The sequence below is a fragment of the Phacochoerus africanus genome, chromosome 12 (assembly GCF_016906955.1).
Source record: "Phacochoerus africanus isolate WHEZ1 chromosome 12, ROS_Pafr_v1, whole genome shotgun sequence".
In the NCBI taxonomy this organism is placed as follows: Eukaryota; Metazoa; Chordata; class Mammalia; order Artiodactyla; family Suidae; genus Phacochoerus; species Phacochoerus africanus.
This window is the reverse complement of record NC_062555.1, coordinates 44,809,645-44,833,922: the sequence shown is the minus strand read 5'-3', so window position 1 is coordinate 44,833,922 and position 24,278 is coordinate 44,809,645. Positions and strand designations below refer to the sequence as shown.

Here is a 24,278-nt window from a genome sequence, read left to right as displayed (position 1 = left end):
ATGAACTGCTAGATTCCCCAGCACATGGTCAGAAGGAAGAAGCTTGTTTTGGGATGGAGAAAACTATGGTGGGTAGCACAGCAACACTGCAAGGTTTTTTGAAATTCCAAGAAAAACACTCACAAGAGAAATAGCTAGATTATGCTCAATGCAAAGAATGCAAAGCTAGTTTATGAGAGGGTAGACAATTAAGAAAGTTCCTTGTCTTTGCCTTCTTCTCCCTTCACTGTTCTCTCTCACCTGAAGGACTAGAGTGAGACAACAGGAAGGAAAGAGTGAAGACAAAGTACAAATAAGCTGATCATGCTCATCCTGATACCAAAACCAGACAATGATATCACAAAAAAAAGAAAATTATAGGCTAACATCATTGATGAATATAGGTGTAAAAAATCTCAATAAAATATCAGCAAACCAAACTCAACAATACATTAAAAGAATCATACACCATGACCAAACGCAATTTACCCCAGGGATGCAAGGATGGTTTAACATCTGCAAATCAATCAGTGTGATAAACCACATTAACAAAATGAATAATAAAAGCATATGATCACCTCAATAGATGCAAGAAAAGCTTTTGACAAAATTCAACATTCATTTATGATTAAAACTCTCAAGAAAGTGGGTAGAGAGGGACCATACCTCAACAAAGGCCTTACTCAATGGTGAAAGCATTTCCTCTAAAATCAAGAATAAAACAAGGATGCCCTCTCTTGTCACTTTTATTCACCATAGTATTGGAAGTCCTAGCCACAGCAATCAGAGAAGAAAAAGAAATAAAAGGAATCCAAATTGGAAAGGAAGAGGTAAAACTGTCACCATTTGCAGATGACATGATATTATACATTAAAAATCCTAAAAATGTCACCAAAAACTACAAGAACTCATCAAATTTGGTAAAGTTGCAGGATATAGACTTAATATAAAGAAGTCTGTTGCATTTCTATATACTAATGACAAACTAACAGAAAGAAAAATTAAGAATATTAAGAATATGACAGTATTTACTATTGCATCAAAAAGAATACAATACCTAGGAATAAACCTACCTAAGGAGGTAAAAGACTTGAACTTCAGAGAACTTAAGACACTGATGAAAGAAAAGGAAGATGGTACAAACAGATAGAAAGATATGCCACGTTCGTGGATTGGAAAAATCCATACTGCAGAGAACTATACTTAATATTTTATAACAACCTATAAGGAATAAAAATCTAAAAAAAAATATGTGTGTGTGTGTGTATATCTGAATCACTTTGCAGTACATGAAACTAACACAACACTGTAAATCAATACATCTCAATTTAAAAAATTAAAAACCCCTCTATTTAAGAGATGTTAAGGTTAGGACACATGCTTGTGCAAACTACAAAAGCCAAATTAAGGCTGCATCCTGATGCTTAGACTGCCCTGCTGGAGGAAAAAGAGACAATCCCAAATGCAGGGACAAGGACCAAAATTTAAAGTTGACATACCAGAAAATTACATCTATTTATCTCATCTTTGCCAAAATTAGGAACTTCAAGTTCAGATGTTTGAATTTTTTTTTGTGACAACATCTAGTTTTAAAAAGTACAAAAATAAGTAGCAGATAAAAAAAAATATATATATACACAAACACATATATATATACACACATGAAAGTACATAACATATATACACGTTAAATTAAAAATTACTATGTAGACACATTTTTCTGCCTTTTGAAAATGATTTATGCTTCAAAAAATTATGATTCAAATTATGCTACAAAGAAAGCTACAGTAATCAAAACAATATGGTATTGGGCAGACACACAGATCAATGATGTTGGCCAGTCATGGGTATGCAGTGTACATCAGGGAATATAATCAACAGCTATGTAATATCTTTGTATAGTGACATATCATAACTAGACTTACTCTGGTGATCATTTTGAAATGCACAGAAACATCAAATCTCTATGACGTGTTCCAAGGAACCAACACAGTCTTGAAGGTCAATTGTACATCAAAAACACTCAAACTCATAGAAAAAGAGATAAGATTTGTGGTTACGAGAGGTAGAGGTTGAGGAGAAGGGGGAATTGAATGCAAGTTTTCAAAAGGTAAAGTTCCAGTTATAAGACACATAATTACTAGGGGTATAATGTACAACATGAGAAATATAATTAACACTACTGTATGTTATATATGAAAGAGGTTAAGAGAGTAAACACTCATCACAAGGTAAGAATTTTTTTTTCTATTTTTTAAATGCTGTATCTATATGGGATGATGGCTGTTCACTAAAGTTATTGTGACAATCATTGCATGATGTATGTAAGTCAGATCATTATGCTGTACACCTTACAGTTATATAGTGCTACATGTCAATTATATGTTAATAAAACTGGAAAAAAGATATTAACTTAGTGGAGGTTATCAACGAAATAAAAATTTGGATGGGGGGTCATGAAGAAAGAAGCTAACCACGTATTCTAAATGTCTCATGGTTGGTACTTTGGCTGGTTGGGAAGCTGGCCTAGCAGGATGACCCATACCTCTATTTCTGGTGGGTCTGAGTCCTTAGGTGCCTCATTCTGGTCATTGCTGTGATTTCCAGTTCATAATTATCACAAGTCATGGAAGTACCAAGAACTGCCCACATGAATCTCTGGGTACCCTGGGTGGTGAATACCCTCCTTCCTGATGATAGCATCCTAGCTCTCGCAGCAGTCATGGTCAATTAGCAGCTAGCCTCTTCTTCCTCTTTCTCTTGTTGCTCTGCTGATCCCTTGGCACGAGTACCCCAAAGGAGCCAGGTGGTAGTGACAGCTTCAGGTTCAATGGAACCCTTACTGCATTCCCCAATGGAAGCAATTCCCCTGAGGGAACTAGAGCTTCTAACCTGGCAGAGCCCAAGGTCATGGGAATTGGAAGCCCAAATTCCACAAGGAGCGAGTCACTGAAGGGGTATGGTGGAAGGTTCAATCCTGGGTTTGCACCGCCATGACTCCAAGCTCTTGGGGAAAAATGCACCACCTGTCACTGTTCATTCAGTGCCAATACCACCTCTTGGGGGATGGGGACTCAACACTTCAAGGTGTTGTGTCACACTGTTACCTTAGCTGGGACTTCAGCAGTCATTCTGCTGTCCTAACAGGATGGACACCTCTGGGTGATGCAGTTCCTGGTAAGATCAGTGGCTCATATAGGCCTATTGCTGCATCTCTGTTGCTCTGGATAGAGTGTCTTTGTTCTGAGGCCATTTGCATGGGCTCAGTGTTGATGCATCAGGCATTTTGATAGCGGTGCTGGCAGAGTTCTGTGGGTAGGAAAGGCAATCCCTTATCTGGACCACGTATCAGTCCTTGTCAAGAGGAATCTTTCTGCCTCCTCTAAGATGGAAGTTATCCCATGTGATTGACCTGCCCCCAGAGCCTGGTGAGTCTCCCCAATAATGGTGCCATAGGTTAGGCATAAGGGTCAGTCCCTGATGTTGGCTAACTGGACATTTAGCAGAGGCAACAGGCAGATCAGTGTTGGCCATAGGGTGCCTATGTTGTTGGGTCCACACACTGCCCACATCCCTGTCACCTTCTTCTACATCTCTCCTTACACATGGTCATGCAGTCATGATGCTTTCAGTGAAGGGAACTTAGAATTTGCAAAGTGGCTTGCTTCCATTTTTGGCTATGGTCCTAAGAGCAGTGGAGTGGCCTTGTGAAGGCACAGCTGTAGTGCCACCTTGGAGATAATACATGGCGAGGATGTGGTGTCATCCTCCAGAATTCAGTATATACCACAAATCAGCTATCATATGGGGCCGTGACCCTTAAAGGTCAGTGACATGGGTTCTGGAACCAAGAAGTGGCCATGCTTACCTCTCACCTGGGGGATTTATGCTCCCTGTCTTTACAAATCTGGGCTTTGCCCATTTAGATATCTTGGCACCTAGTGGGCACCGGGGGATATCAAACTTCCCATTAAGGCCACGGATTGCATGACTTTGGGCTCCTCATGCAAGAGGTCAACAGGCAAGTAGAGGAATCATGATCCTGGTGGGAGAAATTGACCCTGGTCATCAGGAAGGGCAGGGGGGCTTCTGGTAAAGGAAGGATGTGTTTGAGATGTGGGTGGTCCTTGGTACCTCCTTGCCCAATTTTGATGGTAAAAACATGAACAGAGTAGCCACCACTGGAGAAAGGCTGATGCAAGGGGCTCAGATCCCTCACCAGTGAGGGCCAGGATCACCATCAAGAAGCCAGTTGAGATCAGGGAAGGCTGAAGGGAAGGGGAAGGGGAGTCTGTAATGGGCAGAAGACGAGGGAGATAATGAGGACCAGCTGTGGTCATGGCACCAGCTGCGAAGCAGGAACTGCAGTTTTGTTTCGTATTTTTCTATGCTTCCCTAGGATAAGGGGGTCACTAGAAGGCCGGGAGAGCTGCCCCAGGTGTACCACAGATGCTAACGGGGCTGAGCTCTGCTGTGGGCCATCCAGAACCCCTGCCCCTGCCCACACTCCCAGGACTGAGGCACTCCTGTCCTCAGCTGCTGAGGAGTGTCTGTAGCTGAGAGCTCTCAACTTACGGGCTGAAAGTCATGTCCTGTTCCTGGGTACAGCCTGCACCCAGTGACTGGCTGGTTAGACAGTGGGTGTAGAGATAGAAAAGCCCAGCCAGCTCTCACTCCTCAGTACGGGAAACTCTGCAGGTCCATCCCAGATCCTGTGCTCTCCCTAGGGTAGCTGTGACTGCCCTGCAATTCAGCCTTTCTCTCTGTCCAGACCTGCTCACCCCCCTGGAAGGACTCTGCAACGCATGTCTCATGTGCATTTCTCCATCTAGGACTCTATTTCCTTAGGAGCCTGACCCACATGAGAGACTATTAATAGTCTCTCTGCTTCTCCTCTTGAACCTTAATAGTCTCCTTCCAGAGCAAAGCCAGGATGGATTCTTAGCAGCACCAATCAGCTCACATCACTCCCTCCTTAAACCCCCCCAATAACTTTCATTTGCTCTTGGAATAAAAGCTGACGCTGTCATGGCTTCAGGGCCCTTCCCTCCGTGACCCTGCCCACCTCTCTTTCCTCTTCTCCTCTCTCTTTACTCCCTGTGCTCCAAGCCACTGTCCTTCCTTCTATGCCAGGGACTTTGAATAGAGTTTAGTGGATTCCCTTTTCTGCCAGTACTTGAACTGGATAAACCAATTCTGCCAACAGAGTGCCTGGTACATAATGGTATCCAAACCATGTATAAATAAATGAATACCAAGGAAGTTAGAGTCTAAAAAGAAGGAGCCATTTCATTTCTGGATTGCCATTTTGGTCCACAGTATACCATTGAGAAGTTGTTCCGGGCACAAGGAGGTCGTTGAGGCAGGACTTACTTGATTGTTGGTCTTTATCTGTAAGGCAAGGTAGGACCTGGGAAATCTGGCCTTTACAACTTTATCAGACCTCATACAAATTTCCTCTATCATCAGAATTCTCCTGGAGATCTCCTGGAAAATTCTGCTGTACTTTCATGCAAGACAAATGAAGTTCCACAGCCTCAGTCCTTTCCTGATTGAGGCTCTGGGCACTCAAACCAACCTTGCCTGCCGCCTTCTCCTGGTTATGGCCTGTAATTGTTCCCATTGGCTGCCTCACACCAGTGGGTCCCACTCTAACACAGATGAATGGGGCCCAGAAAGCCACTGACTCCCCTGTTTGAGAATGCTATGTGTTGAATTGTGTCCCTTAGTCCATTCACATGCTAAAGTCCCAGTACCTGAGAATGCAACTGGTAGGAAACAGGACCTTACTCAGATAATCCAAACTAAAATGAGTTAATGAGGAGTTCCCATTGTGGCTCAGTGGGTTAAGGACCTAGTATCCATGAAGACATGGGTTTGATCCCTGGCCTCAGCAGGTCAAAGATCTGGCACTGCCACAAGCTAGAGCATAGGTCTCAGATGCGGCTCAGATCCCATGTTGCTGTGGCTATAGCATAAGCAGGCTGCTGTGGCTCTGATTCGACCCCTAGCCTGGGAACTTCCATATGCCCCAGGTGAGGCCCTAAAAAGAAAAAAGAGGGCACAAGTGAAAAAAAGTACCCTAAGAAGTTTCCCTGCTGCCAGGACGACTGCAAAATGCCTCTGAAAAGTGACCCTCACAACCTGTGGACCTTCACCAGTTCACGACCTGCATCAGCTCTACCGATATGATGCTGTGACTGACTGTGAGTGTAATCTCTCCACTATTTTGAATGGCCCCCTTTCAGATTTACACCCATTGTCACATAATACTCCTTTCCGGTTCTTGCAACTCCAAACTTCTCTGGAGGTAGAAGCTCCTTCAGGCAAAATGATTCCACTGCTGACAACTTTCATACTCTCAAAAAGCGAAGAAGAAAAGAGAAACAAAGGCCACATCTATCTTATTTCTTTGTATTTGTGGAACAGCTCTGGTTTTGAGCAGGAACAGAATAATACCCTAACAGTGAACATAATCACACACCTGTCTCTTTGGCTTCCCCAAGGGGGAAAAAATAATAATAATAATAATCCAGGAGTTCCCATAGTGGTGCAGGGGAAATGAATCTGACTAGGAATCATGAGGTTGCGCGTTCCATCCCTGGCCTTGCTCAGTAGGTTAAGGATCCAGCATTGCCCTGAGCTGTGATGTGAGTCACAGAGGCAGCTCGAATCTGGCATTGCTGTGGCTGTGGCATAGGCCTGCAGCTATGGCTCCAATCAGACCCCTAGCCTGGGATCCTCCACACATCACCGGTGCGGCCCAAAAAAGACAAAAGACCAAAAAAAAAAAAAAAAATTCCAGTCCTAGTTTCTAAACACTCCATCATCTCGGCTGTCCAGCTCTGGTCCCTAAACATTCCAATCCCAAGATAGTACACTGCTCATTCTCACCCTGCCCCCCATCAGATATTTTCTTTTTTTCCCACTCACTCAGTCCCCACTGGTTTTTTAAGGTTGGTCTCTTGTTGGTTGAGGGTCTACCGGTGGGGTCAAGGTCATCCTAACACACAAAGGTAAAAAGCATTTAAAAACACGCAGAAATGTCCTCATTCCAACCCAGTCCTCTGAACTAGACGATCCAAGAGCAGTTTCTGCCTTTCCAGTGAGTATTTCGGAGACTTCTAGCTTATTTGCTTTTTGGAGAGAAAGAATGTGCACCTCTAACATCTTGTGAGAGGCCCTATGCTGTTTCTGGGAACTCAGTAAAGATTTAAGGTACACAGAACCCCTCGTGGAACGCTGCAGGGCACCCGTCTGGAAGCCGGTGGAGGAACAACACAGCATTTTAAGGGCTATTTTCTATTTGCTTTCTGTTATACCGTGAAGTTGCTGCTAAAACCTCTAAGAGCGCGTTAATGAAGGTAAACACTTCCCACCTGGTGGAGCGAGTCCGGGGACGCCTGGACGACGAGGAGGACCAAGCAGCGTCCAGGGCAGGGGCACGCGGGGTACTGGGCGCCCGAGGGCGGGGGCGCCCGCGGCTGCGGTTACAGCTGCGGCTGCGGCGGGCTTGGGGCGCTCCCCCCGCGAGCGAGACCTTGTGCGCAGGACCGGGCGCCGGTGTTTACCTGGCGTCCTAGCAACCGGCGGACGCAGGGGGCGGAGCGCGGGGCAGGCGCAGAGCCCTTCGCTGCAGGTGAGTGAGCCTGGCGGGTGCTGGGCGGTGGCCTGGGGTCGGCGATCCCTCGGGACCCGGGACCGGGGCCCTGCTTTCCGAGCTCCGCCTGTCTTGGCGTCTTTGCAGCCTTCCGCGTGGGTGGAGAAATGGGGGAGCCCGTCTCCCGCACGCTTCTGTACCTCTCCCGGTCTTCCTTTTCTCCTTGTGGGCCCAAGATCCGCCCGCTGCCTGGGTCTCTCCCACCCGCATCCAGCCCCTGACTCCCCACTACGTCCCTGCTGCCGGGCCCACGACCCCATCTCCCTTCTCCGTTCTCTCTCTTTCCCCCACCCCCACCCCCCGCTTCTCTTTCCCTCTTCCTTCCTCCTCTGTCTTTGTAGCTTCGCTTCCATCTCTGTAAGGTCTTTGCTGCCTGCCTCTTCCCACCTGTCCCCTGTCCCTCATCCTCTGGGAACCTAGCCTCCAACCCTAACGCTTTACACCTGTAAAAGGCCCGGTATTCGTCGCGCGTCTTCTCACAGGCTTTGCGTCTCCATGGATTCAAGGCTCGGTTCGTGTCAGTTCTGAAATTTTGATTTTCCTGTAGGACTCACTGCTCAGCTTCCTCATTCTCTCTCATTCCTCGTTCTCAGTGCAGAGTGCCTGCACTGGCTCTTAATTCACTTTATCAGCCACGTTACGAGATCTTAGAGTGGAGGCTGATAGTCTCGTGGCTTCATAAAGAATGTGGTTTTGCTTCTGCTCAAGTGTGGCAGAAATTATTTTCGAATCGGTTTCATTTTATTAATGATATCGGAGGCTGGCCGGGGACCCTTAAAAAAGTAAAATTCTATTATATATCTATTGGATGAGTAGAGAAAAGGAGTGTAAAGTGATTCTCAATTTGTGGAAACCAACACATGCAAAACAGCTTTTTTTCCTTGATGTTGAACTTTAAAGTCTTAATTTAATTCAAAGTTGGCTACTGTGTGTTCACATGTGTTCTTTGTAACCATGGTTCTCACCTGGAAGAACTTGAGTGGGGCTGGGTGGAAACTTCCCTTCAGCTTGTCTTGATAAAAACTGCTAATTTGTAAATTTTTACCTGAGAAAATTTTCATCTGAGTTATGCTGAGCATTTTGGAACATCACCAGAATTAGCGAAATAAATGCTGTAGCTTTGATTCTCTTGGTAAATTAAGAGGCCATTAGAAATCTCTTAAGAAGAAAAGAAGAAAATACAAGACTGCCTTTTTTTAAAAAAAAAAATTTACTTGGGCCTGCAAAACCTTTTTTTTTTTTTTTTAATTAAGGTATCTTATATGTGGTCTTCTTTGGGATTTTTGTTCCACTTATTTTTTTTCTAATAATATTCTAATGTATTTGCCTTCTGGATGGTCATAAGCCCCCTAAGATTTTCTTAGGCTTTCTTAAATTAAGGCTGTTCATTGCTGCAGCTCCTGGTTTTTTAGATTCAGGAAAACAATTAGAATACAGTCAAAAATGTTCTCTACGCATTTGTATAAAATTTATCATGACGAAAAGAACTTTTTGCTTTTTTTAGGCCCTTTTTTAACTTTTATACGAAGTTATTAAATGTTGACTGCCACAGTTTTATGTAATTGCACTTTTTTCTTTAAAAACATGCAAGGAAATGATGCACCCTGGACAGCTTTAGAAACCAAAACAAGTTTACACTTAAGATGAAAAACAAACAACTGTCTATCCGAACCTTCCTATATAAGATCAAACTATTTGCACTTATAATATTGGGAAACTCAAGAGTGTCACAGATAAACATCAGGACGTGCTTATGTGTTCAGAATCTAGCAATAGAAACAAAACACTGGTATTCTAAAACAAATGCAGAGGATATTTGGAATGGCTGGGCAATGAGTTCCTGCTGTACAGCCCTGGGAACTATATCTAGTCACTCGTGATGGAGCAGGATGGATGATAATATATGAGAAAAAGAATGCATATAGGTATGTGTGACTGGGTCACTTTGCTGTACAGTAGAAAGTTGACAGAACATTGTAAACCAATTATAAAGGAAAAGATAAAAAATCATTTTAAGATTAAAAAATTAAAAAAACAAATGCATAGGATAATTTATACATTTTTGGTATATGTTTTATTTCACTAGCACTTTTATAAATAGACATCTGTATGTATTTATCTGTATATATGTTGTTTTCAACCTTATCTGATCTAGTACTTGCTTTTTATAACAAATATTTTGTAATGCCCTCTATACTATTCTGAAATCAAAATGATAGATAATAATCCTACGTATGTGCAGTTTTGAATCTCAGTAGTGCTTTAACTATAAAATAAAAGGAAGATAATTGTAATAAAATATTAGCATGTAAATGCCCAGGTATCCTACACTAAAATATGTAATGAAGTAGGCAGTTACTCTAGCCTTACATTGGAATTAGTGTATGTGCAGTAGCTCCAGACACAGACATGTCACTGAAACTTCAGTTTTGCGACTAGCATTGCAATCAGTAGCATGATTTTACCAAATGCTGGCCTCTTGGTGAATTCCCTTATAAAAGGAAGTATGCACAACCTTCCTTTGATTTAGATGATAGTTGCAGTCCTAGAAAATTCAATGCATATTAAAACTGTGAAAAAAATTCTTCATGATGATTTGTAAAGTGGCAGTAGGTTGCAGGCTCAGGTATTAATTATCTGAAGCGTTTTACCTACTGGATGCTGACAATTGCAGCATAATTCTTCCTTCTAGGGAGTGTCTTGTGCATTACAGGACATCTGGCACTATTGGTTCTCACCACTAAATGTGAACAATGTCCCCTTCCTATCACTTTGATAATACAACATCTGTATGAGGCTTCCATTACTGCTTCCCAGGAGCCAGTACTGTCCAGTCAAGGACCTGTGGTCTAGGTCCCTGTTACTGGATTTCAAGATTAATACAATATGGAAAGTAATACCTCCAAATCATTTCTATAGAATCTTTTTTTTTTTTTTTTGGTCTTCTTGTCCTTTTTAGGGCCTCACCCATGGCATATGGAGGTTCCCAGGCTAGGGGTCTAATCAGAGCTGTAGCCACTGGCCTTCGCCACAGCAACACCAGATCCGAGCCGCATCTGTGACCTACACCACAGCTCATGGCAACGCCGGATCCCTAACCCACTGAGCGAGGCCAGGGATCGAACCCATAACCTCATGGTTCCTAGTGGGATTCATCTGCTGCACCACGACAGGAACTCCCATTTCTATAGAATCTTGATACTGAGCTTTTGTAATAATGATGGGGAAGGGAAGCTAATTATATTCTTTATTTAACTTTTTTCCTTAACCATTCTCATTTTCCTGAAGAAAGGTTGTATGATCAATGTTATTACAAATAAGAAAATAAACAAGCATAGATTATCTGAAAAAAAAATCTTAAATATCCATTATGAAATAATGTCAGAACATTTTCTAACTTGCTGTTATTTAAGATTATGGATGTTTTTTAAATATCTTCTTTTAAAGGTGAATTTCTGTTTGGCTAGAGTGAAATTTATTTCAATTTCTGTTCTACATTTTTTTTTGTCTTTTTTTTTGCCATTTCTTGGGCCACTGCTGTGGCATATGGAGGTTCCCAGGCTAGGGGTCTAATCGGAGCTGTAGCCACTGGCCTACACCAGAGCCACAGCAACGTGGGATCCGAGCCGCGTCTGCGACCTACACCACAGCTCATGGCAACGCCGGATCCTTAACCCACTGAGCAAGGCCAGGGATCGAACCCTCAACCTCATGGTTCCTAGTCAGATTCGTTAACTGCTGAGCCACGACAGGAACTCCAATTTCTGTTCTACATTTTAACGCTAGGCTCTTTTGATAACCAATTTTTGACAAACAAGCTACAAAAAATTCTCATTTGTTCTCATATTTGCTCTTAAGAAAGTTATGAATTATAATAAAATATTCTAGGCAGGATATATGGGGAGGGAGTACAGTATTTGGATTGCTCACATGTTTGATTAATAGGGTGCTTTACCAATTTTCAGAAAAAATAAAATTATATTTCACTTAATGTTCTTATTCTGTTATTAATTTGGAAGGCACTAGGAGAAGCTACAGGGCTCTTCAGAATCATTTTCATCAGTCAGCATTGCTCTGATGCGGATGTATGATGGTGACAAAGAATAACCGAATTCAGTTTAGTAGCATAATGCTAAGCAATGTGCGATCCAGCTCAGAAGAGCACTGCTCGCTTAACCTCTGGCCCCAGCAGAGCTGCAAATGGAAGGCCTTGATGCCAGCCTCCTCTGAATCTTTTTTTCCCCACACTTGGACTTAGCTGCTTCCATTTTTCTGCCCAGCTCTTTGAATGCTCTCTCTCCTGGACCCAGACCCAGGAAAACGAGAAAGAAGTTATTTATTCCAGGGCAGGGAGCTTTTGGAAAATCCTTAAGTCCTCATCAGTTTTACTTTAGAGCTTGTTCAGGGATGATTAGCTATTTCATGGAATTGAAGAGCAGTTGGGCAATTAGAAAAGCCACCTCTGGGAGTTCCCGTCATGGCTCAGTGGTTAACGAACCTGACTGGCATCCATGAGGACACAGGTTCAATCCCTGGACTTGCTCAGTGGGTTAAGGATCTGGTGCTGCCGTGAGCTGTGGTGTGGCTGGATCCCACGTTGCTGGTGGCTACAGCTGCAATTGGCCCCCTAGCCTGGGAACCTCTATATGCTGCGGGTGCATCCCTAAAAAGATAGAAAGAAAAGAAAAAAAAAAGAAAAAAGAAAATCCACCTCTGAGCTGAATCAACAGAATGTGGGTTGGGTGAACACTAGCTTAAAAATCCTGAAAATGAACAAAGTTCTAGTGGAAAGGTAGATGCTCCCATCTCTCTGACTCTTTCTGTTCTGATGCAGTGTGTGCGCTGAGCTCGGATCTGAGCGGTGACAGGTCCCATGGGTGTGGCGCTGACCAGGTCAGCGCAGTGGACAGCCGCGGGGCACGGGACGAGGAACCTGGAAATCACTCCTCTAAATGAGGCAATACTGAAGGAGATTATTATATTTGTGGAGAGTTTTATCTATAAACATCCCCAAGAAGCAAACTATGTATTTGTAGAACCACTGGAATGGCAAACAGAGTTGGACCCCTCAGCATTTGCATCAGGGTACGCTGTCAGGTAAGCCTAGTATTGCGTCTGGAGCGGAGGACCTGCAGCTGCACCTGTTTTTATTGATGGGTTGTTGGTTTGGGGCAAGTCACTGAACCTCTGTGACTCTCAGAAATGTCGAAAAACTGGAGGCCCTGGGGGGAAATCTGAGAAATTTTCATTGGGCCAACACACTATTTCTCTAAGTTTTAAATTCAGATTTTCTTTTGCTAGGGCTGCCTTCTCTAGTTACCCCACCCCCCAACATTTGCTTGAAGTGTGGTCTTTCCACTCATGTGACCTGTCAGATGCCACTAGACTTTGATTTTGTAGACCTCTGATATAGACAGCGTCCCTTCTGTATGGAAATCTGTTAAATCTAAAAATATAAATCCATACATAAATAAAATCTGATAAATCTTTGGGGTGGCAGAGGCAGAGTGGTAAGTTTTGCTTAATATAAGGGAGAGACTTCTTAACGATGAGCATTGTCCTCAAATGAGAACCTTCCAAATCTGAGATTGGGAAAAAAAAAAAAAAATCCTACCTCCCCCTCAAACAGTGGGCTAACAATGTATCTCTTTTGAACATAGCTAAATATATCTATTTAATATAAATTACAGAAATTTATATAATTATACTTAGGTAAAATATACAAGTGTATGTTAATATGTGTATGTTATAAATGGTACATATGTATATATAAATTCATGTATACCTTTTTGGGGGCTCAACCTCAGTTTATGGTTCACTTCAGCCGTTCACATCCTCTTTTCGACTTCTGTGTCCCTCTTGGGTTTTGCATATGAACGTTTAAAGTTTGATCTTGTCAAAAAGACTTCTCTAATGAGTCCCAGTTTCCCTGTTCCATTTTTTTTGGGGGGGGTATGATTTGTGAGAATAACCTCAGCTTTTCATTTTTTTTATTTTATTTTCAGAACTATAAGACAATTCTGGAACTGTATTTCAAGAGCTCGTGCCTTCTGGTATCGTGATCTATCTTCTCTGTGAATTTTCTGAAATCTCTCTCTCTTTTTTTTTTTTGTCTTTTTGCCATTTCTGGGGCCATTCCCGCGGCATATGGAGGTTCCCAAGCTAGGGGTCAAATTAGAGCTGTTGCCACCGGCCTGTGCCAGAGCCACAGCAACGTGGGATCCGAACTGCATCTGCAACCTACACCACAGCTCATAGCAACGCCGGATCCTTAACCCACTGAGCAAGGCCAGGGATCGAACCCGCAACCTCATGGTTCCTAGTCGGATTCGTTAACCACTGCACCACAACAGGAACTCCCTCTCTTTTTTTTTTTTTTTTTTAAGTTGTATTTTATTCTTAACCGTGCTTATGGTCACTGCTCCCACCTAAATTCATTCTAGCATCACACAGTGGTTTTATTTTTTTCCTAATCTTTAAACGACAACCTCGTCTCCAAAATCAGTTAAAAACTTCTGACTACTTAGTCCAAAGATGGATTTAAAACAAATGTCAGATAAGAATGTTGTTTCTTGCCTCTGGACTAATTTTGTGTTCCACGTGCCAACATGATCACATCGGTGACCTCGTTAGGGAGGTGTTTATAGACACACACCTCTTATGTATCCGTATTTCTCTATCCCTGTCCAATTTCTTTTGCTTTATTCCCATTGTTATATCTCTGCATACAGTCTTTAGGTACATTGTTCCCTCTTGAGCAGGATGTTTAGACATTTTTGACACCATGCGTGTTTTGAACCCGTTGCTCCTTAATTGTCTTCCTTCTCTCATGGTTACTGTGCCGCTTTTCCTTGGGCCAGTTTTTCTTTCCCTCATTCTTGGTTGTGCCCTTTGTTGATGATCTTTGATGTGGGAAGGGGTGAGAGGGTTCTGGTAGTAGTGCCTGTTGCATGGAAAGCAAACCACGGCTGTGTGTCTTGATGAAAACTGGGTAGGTACTGACTGCCTGGAAGAGGGCGAGGGATACTGCTGAGATGCTGGTAGTCTTGGAGAACGCCAAGTACGTTCACATCCAGGCCTTGACCTACCACTTGCTATACCCCTAAACCAAGGAACTGTCAGCAACCCAGAGCTACTTGGTGTTTGCCATGTCTAGCAACGTAACAGGTGATGTAAAGCAGAGATGCCCTCAGTGGTCTTTTTAGGGCTGCACCCACGGCGTATGGAGGTTCCCAGGCTAGGGGTCCAATCGGAGCTACAGCTGCCAGCCTACGCCACAGCCACAGCAACACCAGATCCAAGCCACATCTGCGGCCTGCACTACAGCTCAGCAACACCGGATCCTTAACCCACTGAGTGAGGCCAGGGATTGAACCCGCAACATCATGGTTCCTAGTCAGATTTGTCTCTGCTGCGTCATGATGGGAACTCCCATGATGGAATAAGTACTTTTATTATTAACATTTTTTTTCTTTTATTGGCCATCCTGCAGTGGGTCAGGGTTCAGATCCAAGCCGCAGTTGTGGCAATGTAGGATCCCCAACCTTCTATGCCGGGCCGGGGATTGAACCTGTGTCCCAGTGCTCCCAAGATGCTGCTGATTCCATTGCGCCATAGCAGGAACTCCAAGAAGAATGTGTGTGTTACTAAACAGCCCTTCTACCTCATCCTTTGCGCTTTGGTTCATGCACTCTTTTTGCTTCACTGCTGGCCTTAGAATGCCATTTATTCATTTATTTAAAGTGGGGGAAGCCATTCTTCAAGTTAGGATTCATAGCTGTGAGCCCGTGTGCTCCGCCAAGTCATCACGAAGGATTTAAGTTTGGAGTCTGGACGTGTTTCTACAAAGAGTAATATCCTTGGATGTTTGAGAATAAAGGCAGATTCTTCTTGGGGATATGCATCCTCTTAGCCGTCTCATTCCACAAGTCAGTTTGATCTACACTGAAAGCCTGTTAGCGTAGATAACCTGCCCCCTGTGGTTGATCTCTGTGGGTATTGGGGGGATACATCTATAGTTGTGGCCCCGCTTTTCATTTGGTGCTGTGTGTCTCCCAGTGCACCCTTTATAGCAGTCAATACAAGTGTCATGGGGCTTTTGTATCAGGCTGGTTGGCATCTGATGCTGAAACTGATGCTCCAGTCACATAAAGAAGAGGTTTGTTCCACCCATTATCTTCTTCCCTTTGGTGCAGGTGGTGGTTAATTGACCAGACAGGCACGTGGCACGTCTCATGTTTGCATGATTTATGCATTTCCTTTAGACCCAGTTTCAACACACAGCTGTTTATCCTGCAGGATCATCTCTCCACATTCAGGTTTTTTCTGATGATATAAAATATCTTATTGGATATTAAGATACAATGTGGCACAAGCCAAAAACATCCAGAGCACCAGAAAGCCAACTGAAAATGACAACAATTAACATAGGCAGACTTTCCTCCACCTTGCTGCCATGCAACAGAGTATAGTATGGCCCCAGGTCACTCCCCAGATACACTGCAAGGTCATAGGCAGCAATGAAGAAGAGCTAAGGCCTATGAGTGAGCACCAGAAGTGTGAAGACCAAATACAGGAGAAAAGGGAAAGAATAAAGATTAGTCTAGCCATAGATTTTCTAAAAGCCAGATAACAAGAAAAATGATTTCCATATTCAATTTTGAGGGGAAAATATCTCTACTTTCATTTGAATGGAAATCATGGGTCTCTTTTTATCACCATTTTCAATTGCTTTTGTTCTTCTCGGGAACGAGACTAATAATCTTCCTGAAACACCCAGAATTAAGCCCAAATCCACTGTAAGTTAAGGACAAGCGACACTTCTCCGGGGTCATACCAGCTGCAGGTGGCAGGCAGAACCAAGGGGCTTCGAGTCCCTAGGAGGTAGCCTGGGCAGCTTTTAATCTGGAAACTCTTCAGCATTGCTGTGTGAAAATGTTGTTACCTGGTTTCTTCTCCCCTTCTCTGGTGGAACTGTGACTTTTGACTCTCATGGGCTTTACTGTTGCCGTGTGTTAGTTGTGAATCCCAGTCTGTGGTGTCTCAATGCCATTAATGAGTTTGGGACAGGATTCAATGCTGGTACAAATTCTGTGTGGATGAGAAGTCAGGATGCCTGCTCAAGGGCCCTCCTCCCCCCAGAAATGCACACTTTACCTGCAGTTCCTACCTTTCGGGTCCTTAATTTCCTAATCAGTATCACTAAGGAAGAACTGAATTATATGTCCTCCGACCTTAAAATTATATTGTTTTATGAAACACAATAATCATCATCCTTATTATTATTTGTCTTTTTCAGAGCCATACACATGGCATGTGGAAGTTCCCAGACTAGGGGTTAAATCGGAGCTACAGCCACAGCAACGCAGGATCTGAGCCACATTTGCAACCTATGCCACAGCTCACAGCAACACTGGATCCTTAACCCATTGAGCAAGGCCAGGAATTGAACCCATGTCCTCATGAATACCAGTCAGGTTTGTTACCACTGAGCCACGATGGGAACTCCCAACAATAATTATTGTATTTTGGTAAATTTGCTAGGATCAGTGGCCTTAAGTTTTGTTAGTGTATCCTGCTTTTCATCCCTGAGAACTTCCTATGTTGCGGTGCAGACATACATTTATGGATTAATGACTGTGTTCTGAATGTAAACTAGACCTTGGGGATTAAATATTAGGTCTTTTCCTGCTCTCTTGCTTGAGAGTGTAAGCTGAGTATTTTTAGCTCTTTCCCCCAATTCCAGTTGAAAAATCTCTTGGCCAGGTCGGTGGACTTCATTTATTCTTTCATTCTTCTTAACCTCTTCTGGGGTGTTTGCAACAATTTCCTTCCAGAGAGGTCTGGTTTCAGAGGCCAGAGACTGTGAGCCCCTAAGCGAAAGTCTGCTCTTTACCCACCCTCTCTTTCAGTTCCTCTGGCTCTGTTCAGCCATAGGCTTCCACCGGAAGGGGCACTTTCAAAGTCCCCTGTGCCTGCCGTTCTCCTGGCTCTCCCAGGAGCATCACGTCCTCAGGTTAAGTTGGCATCCATTGTGCCTGCCACCATATCTTGGTACAAGCGGCCAGCCCTGGTTCAGGCCTTTAAGGAAACTCCTCTACCCTAAGGACGTTCTTCCAAAAGCTTTATGTGGAGAAAAATGTATGTTTTTTGTTTTGTTTTGTTTGTGTTTTGGTTGTTTTAGGGCCGCACCTATGGCACATGGAAGTTCCCAGGCTAGGGGTCTAATTGGAGCAGCAACTACCAGCCTATCCCACAGCCACAGCACCTTGGGATTCTCAACCCACTGAGCAAGGCCAGGGATTGAACCCACCTCCTCATGGATACTCGTTGGGTTCATTACCACTGAGCCATGATGGGAGCTCCCCCCACCAAAAACATATGCATTTTGTATATGATGCCGGTCCCTGGCAAGTCTAAAAACATGCTGCTCCATCATTCACTCCTCATGCATTTATCGAAGGCCTGTGTGTGCAGTTCCTCTCTGAGGTACTGGGGCGGGAACTGTGGGCAAGACTGGAGAGCCCTAGGGGTCACTTCCTGCTGCTGCTGTTACAAATCACCACCCACTCAGTGGCTTCGAATGACATGGATTCATTATTATTTTTTTATTTTTATTTGTTTATTTTTTTGTCTTTTTGCCTTTTCTGGGGCCGCTCCCGCGGCATAAGGAGATTCCCAGGCTAGGGGTCCAATCGGAGTTGCTGCTGCCGGCCTATACCACAGCCACAGCAACGCCAGATCCAAGCTGTGTCTGCAACCTACACCACAGCTCACAGCAACGCCGGAGCCTTAACCCACTGAGCAAGCAGGTATCGAACCCGCAACCTCATGGTTCCTAGTCGGATTCGTTAACCACTGAGCCACAACAGGAACTCCAGATTCATTGTCTTATGGTTCTGGAGGTAAAACATCTCAAATGAATGTGGGTGGGCAGGCTGTGGGCTCCGGTGGGCTGAAGGAAAGTTCATTCTTGCCTTTTCCAGCTTCTGGAGGCCACTTACACTCCTCTACTCGCAGCCCCGCTTCTGTCTCCACGTGGCCTTCTCTGACTTGGCCCTGCTGCCGGCCCCTTCTAAACACCCTCTGATTCCATTGGGTCCACACAGACATCCCAGAATAGTCTTCCCATCTCAAGATCCTGAACACAACCCGTCTGCCAAGGGCCTTTTGCCCTGAAAGGCGACCCATTCACAGGCCTCCGGAAATAAGACGTGAACATTTTTGAGAACCATCATTCTGCCTCCCACCGTCTCCATCCTCTTCCTCTTCTAGTGAAATCGTATTGGATTGTCTGCATCTCAGATGTACGTGGTCTGCTGAACTGTCAACATTTCACGGCAGTTTATCTGCGTTCCAGTTGAAACCGTGTTAAATCAGGTCTTAAGATGTAGACAGTTTTGCCAGGGATAGGACTATGTAATGAAAAATGTGGGCAGTTTAAGTAATGTTGGAAGCGGTAGAAATCTATAGAAATGTCACTGCCATAAAATCATCTGAATATTTTTAAAAGGGCCTAAAAAAGTCACTGAAATGGACTAGAAACACCAGTCTAGGAGAGCTGATACTTTCTGATCAGGAAAAAAAAAATCTATTTAGAAAAACTTCTTGTTATCCTACAGTAAACCAAATGGGGGTTTGAAGTGGGAAAATAATCCACAGAGAGGATCTAGTTTGTCTTTTTTTTTTCTTAGCTTTTTTGCTCATAAACAGAGCAGCCAAGAAAATTCCTCACCACTAATTATTGTGGTGTAAAAACTTTATAAATAAAATAACATTAGAAATCCACAAAACATGGATGGTTTTGTAGACCCGGGGATTTAGAAAAAAAAAAAAAAAAGATGTCCCGTGTATTAGAAAACCAAAACCAAAAACTGTGGTTGAGTTCACGTACATATTCAAGAAATTGCTTAAAATGTTACTTCCTGGATATTTCATGTTGCGTACTGTGGTTGCTAGTATGCTTGGGGATTTAAGGGTCTGAGTGTGGATGAAAGTGGGAAAATCGATGAGCTTCGATCAAGAGGTATTTATGTTCTCTGTGTTTTATCATGAGACATGGGAATAATCTGTTGAAATGTTTTAAAATTAACTTCTACTGTCATCCAGATAAGCTTAACCTTTCAAAAAAAATTTTTTTTCATTTTTCAGTGAAACCACAGTCAAATCAGAGGAAGTCGATAAAAACGGAGAGCCTTTGCTGTTTCTCTCTGTGCCGCAAATTAAAATTAGGAGCTTTGGGCAGTTGTCACGCTTGTTATTTATTGCCAAAAACACAAAGCTGAAGGAAGCACAAGCATGTATTGAAGGTGATATTTACCCTCCGGGCTGTGATTTGAACTTTCAGAAACATAATCTTGGGGTAGAGGGAGGAAATCATTTGTTACAGCCTCTTGAAAAAAGTTCTCTAACCTAAAAGGTAAACAGCCCTATGTTCAACTTCATAAGAAAATGTTAATTTTTCTTGGCTGAAATGTTATGCTTATATCAGATTTCTCCTTTAAAAATGAAAGGCCTAGGAGTTCCCGCTGGGGCTCCACTGTAATGAACCCAACTAGGATCCATGAGGACGCAGGTGTGATCCCTGGCCTCGCTTAGTGGGTTAAGGATCCAGCATTGCTGTGAGCTGTGGTGTAGTTTGCAGAAGTGGCTCGGACCTGGTGTTGCTGCGGCTGTGGTGTAGGTCGGCAGCTGCAGCTCTGATTCGACCCCTAGCCTGGGAACCTCCATGTGCCACAGGTGCAGCCCTAAAAAGACATAAATAGGTAAAGAAGTAAATAAAGAAGTAAATAAATAAATAAGAAAAGCCTGATGCTTTACCATTAGTAAGTTTCTAGATTTCTAATTTTAGTGTGTGGTTTAAAGAGAGCTTCTTAGCTTCTGGAAAGATCTCAGGCCTTGTAGCCTTTATGGATCATGTCAGGGAAAAAGGCACCAGCACCAGAAGCCACCCTCTCCCATCACGTCCTGCTGTGATCGATGGTGATACCTTTCCTTTAAAATGAACAGAGGCTCTTCCTGAAGCAGGTGGCCCAAGATAATCACACTTTCCATTTGTCCCGGCTGGATTCCCTTGTGGAATACACAGCTTTCTGTGAATGGTTACATTCATTCAGTGGGAAATATTTCTCCCCTTCATTAAAGTTCAATAATGTCCTTATTATTGTCTCATCATCTAACATGCAAAAAAAGAATGTGATTGGAGTTCCCACTGTGGCGCAGTGGGTTAAGAACCTGACTGCTGAAGCACCAGTTTGATCCCGGCCCGATGCAGTGGGTTAAAGGATCTGGTGTTGCCACACCTATGGCATCAGTTGCACCTGCAGTTCCTGACCTGGGAATTTCCATATGCTGCTGGTGTGGCCATTAAAAAAAAAAAAAAAAAAAAGGATGTGATTGATTGCCTGCTCTTTTTGGGCTCTTAATATTTCTTACAAGTGGAAATACCTGACAGTAGGTAATTGTATCATGTATTTGTTCTGCTTCTTTGGAATCCTGTGACCAGTGGCTCCCTGGGTCCCTGGCATAAGGGGCCTGAGTTCTGTCTCTCATCATTCTTTGCCACTGTCCATGGCTGTGAGGGAAGAAGATGGTCCTTTTTATTTTCTTTTAGTTTTTTTAAAATGTGAACCTTAGGACAGCAGCCTCTTTTTATGTCTTGCTTCCTCTCCTTTGCTGGGCTATCCGTACATCAAAGCAACTTTCTGAGGAAGGATGAAATCTGGAGAATGGAACTGAGTTTAAGAAGCCAGTTAACAGGCACAACTGTGCATTAAATCCAACTCGATCTATAAACTTACTACCCAGAAGGCTGACCTGGATAAATATGTATCGTTTGCTGATTTTGCCCTCTCTGTAAGGGTTCTACGTACAAGCCTTAGTTTTAGGTCCAAATTACATGGTACCTGGCGATTTAGAAGTTGGTTTTATGTCTTTCCCCTGAATTCACCTAGTATCTCATCTGAATTTTTAGGAGGCATTTCCACCCACCTCTGCCCTGTTCAATTTTTTTTGGGGGGGGGGTCTTTCTTTTTAGGGCCGTACCCACGGCATATGGAGGTTCCCAGGCTAGGGGTCCAATCGGAGCTGTAGCTGCTGGCCTACACCTGGGCCACAGCAATGCGGGATCCAAGCCACATCTGTGACCTACACCACAGCTCATGGAAATGCCGGGTCCTTAACCCACTGAGCAAGGCCAGGGATCGAACCTGCGTCCTCATGGATGCCAGTCAGTTTCGTTAACCGCTGAGCCACGGCGGGAACTCCCAGATTTTTTTAAGTTACAGTTGATTTTCAATTGTGTGCCATTTTCTACTGTAGAGCAAAGTGACCCAGTCATTCATACACACACACACACACACACACACACGCACGCACGCACGCACGCACACATGCACACACGCACACACACGTACACACACACGTGCATAGATGTTCTTATATTGTCTTCCATCATAGTCTGTCGTGAGTGATTGGATATGGTTCCCTGTGCTATACATCAGGACCTCGCTGCTTATTCATTCTAAATGTAATAGTTTGCATCTATTAACCCCAAACTCCCAGTCCCTCCCAGTCCCTCCCCCTCCTCCTTGTCAACCACAAGTCTCTTCTCTATGTTTGTGAGTCTGTTTCTATTTTGTAGATACGATCACTTATGCAATATTTTAGATTCCACATATAAGTGATATCATATAGTATTTGTCTTTCTCTTTCTTGATGTAGAATGAGCATCTGTAGTTACATCCGTGTTGCTGCAAATGACAGTATTTCCTTCTTTTTGTGGCTGAGTTGCATTCCATTATATATATGTATCACATCTTCTTAATCCACTCATCTGTCGATGGACATTTAGGTTGCTTCCATCTCTTGGCTGTTGTGAATGGTGCTGCTGTGAACATAGGGGTGCCTGTTGTCTTTTTGAATTGTGGTTTTGTCTGGATAGATACCCAGGAGTGGGATTGCTGGGTCATATGGTAGTTCTATTTTTAGTTTTCTGAGGAACCTCAATACTGTTCTCCATAGTGGTTGTACCAATTTACATTCCCACCAACTGGTGTAGGAGGGTTCCCTTTTCTCCTCTAGCAAATCCTTATAGATGTTCATGTGGGTTGAAATCCTCCTTTGTAAGCAAGGTTTTGCCCCTTTCTCCCTCATTTTCAACCAGATAGTTTTTTGGCCTTTACCAACTTCTATTTTCAGCATCACTGAGTTCAGCTTTCAGCCTGGATCACGAGTTGGTATTTAAAGTTTTTACTGTTATTTTGATATGTGTGTAAACACTGGTGTGATTTGTTTCCCCAACTCTAATGTCGAAGGCATTGAAAATATAAACCGTTGGAACAGGTGGGAAAGGTTGGCAGTAGATCTGTAGGCTGAGAAAAGTGCTATTTTGGAGAGAAAGCATTTGTGAATACTGTTCACTGGCATGCAGGTGCACATGCATGTACACACCCACGTGCACACACACAGCCACACGTACAAATGCAGTTCTAGTGATTATTCTTCTAAGGAGACCAGTATTGCTCTATTTTCAAATCAATTCTGGATATATTAATTGAAGGCCTATTCTGCACAGTGCCCTATATTCGACCTAAAAAAGGCCATCTTGCCTTCTGTCCTATTTAGGAAGATGACACATATAGATGATATTATAAAACAAAGTAGAACATCTCAAGAGATACCAGACGGTTTCTTGGTATAGCAGAATCGGAAAAGTAGGTGTTAATTCAAATGGGGTCAATCAGAGAAAGCTTACTGAAAGAAACACGTTTGGGCTTCAAAGGATTTGTTTAGTCTTTATGTTTCTTGTCATAGAAAACAGGATGATTTTTTTCATTTCCTTTTTTTGGGGGGGTCAGCAAACAGAAATCCCATAACAAAAATTCTGGGCTTGGATTATAATGTGATAAATGAAATAAATGAAGATTCCACGCTCTTGACCATTCTTGATAAAATTACCAAAGATGAGGATCCTGAAAGTGAAACTAAAGTGAAGATTGCCCTGCTACTTAAGCAGTTGGACCTGCACCTGCTCAATCATTCTCTAAAACATATTTCACTGTGAGTCTTTTTAAAAAAAGAAATCTCTAATAATGAGTTATAAAAAGTACTTTAAGAGCTATAGGAAAAAACACAAGAAAAATAAAGTTTGGAAATGGTTGCTACTCACATTACATTTTATTAGAGTAAAATTTTAGTTAGAGCATGATTTTTCCACTTTTAAATGTTAAAAATTTTTCTTTTTCTTTTTAGGGCTGCACGCAAGGCATATGGAAATTCTGGGCTAGGGGTCAAATCGGAGCTGCAGCTACTGGCCTATGCCGCAGCCACGGTGACGCAGGATCCGAGCCACAGCTGTGACCTATGCTGCAGCTCGTGGAAATGCTGGATCCTTAACCCACCACATCTGTGCAGAGACTACATAGGGTTCTTAACCCACTGAGCCACAATGAGAACTCTCTAAATGTTAAAATTTTCAGTTTATGTGGCTAAAACATTCCAGTTGGGTTTCATCAGATTGACATTGGTGTTATTTTCATTTTGCTTTTTTTTTTTTGGCTTTTTAGGGCCACACTTATAGAAGTTCCCAGACTAGGGATCAAATTGGAGTTACAGCTGCTGGCCTATTCCACAGCCACAC

The 24,278-nt window shown here is 43.2% G+C and overlaps 1 protein-coding gene and 1 long non-coding RNA gene across 6 annotated transcripts in view; one reads left to right on the top strand and one right to left on the bottom strand.

Moving 5' to 3' along the window:
- LOC125112777 (uncharacterized) overlaps positions 1-7,629 on the bottom strand; it is a 78,151-nt gene extending 70,522 nt beyond the window's left edge. For all 3 annotated transcript variants that reach the window (XR_007131248.1, XR_007131249.1, XR_007131250.1), the window contains exon 1: positions 7,359-7,629. This is a non-coding gene — a long non-coding RNA (uncharacterized LOC125112777). The remainder of the gene's footprint in view (positions 1-7,358) is intronic.
- ODAD2 (outer dynein arm docking complex subunit 2) overlaps positions 7,561-24,278 on the top strand; it is a 189,273-nt gene continuing 172,555 nt past the window's right edge. Inside the window, exons 1-4 of one of the 3 annotated variants that reach the window (XM_047755183.1) lie at positions 7,561-7,618; positions 12,474-12,736; positions 19,790-19,947; positions 23,497-23,698. In XM_047755183.1, the coding sequence (XP_047611139.1) occupies positions 12,513-12,736; positions 19,790-19,947; positions 23,497-23,698 (584 nt within the window). In that variant the 5' untranslated portion in view covers positions 7,561-7,618; positions 12,474-12,512. Of the gene's footprint in view, positions 7,619-7,889; positions 8,151-12,336; positions 12,737-19,789; positions 19,948-23,496; positions 23,699-24,278 lie in introns of those variants that run through there. The other 2 variants (XM_047755184.1, XM_047755182.1) reach the window with 2 other exon arrangements.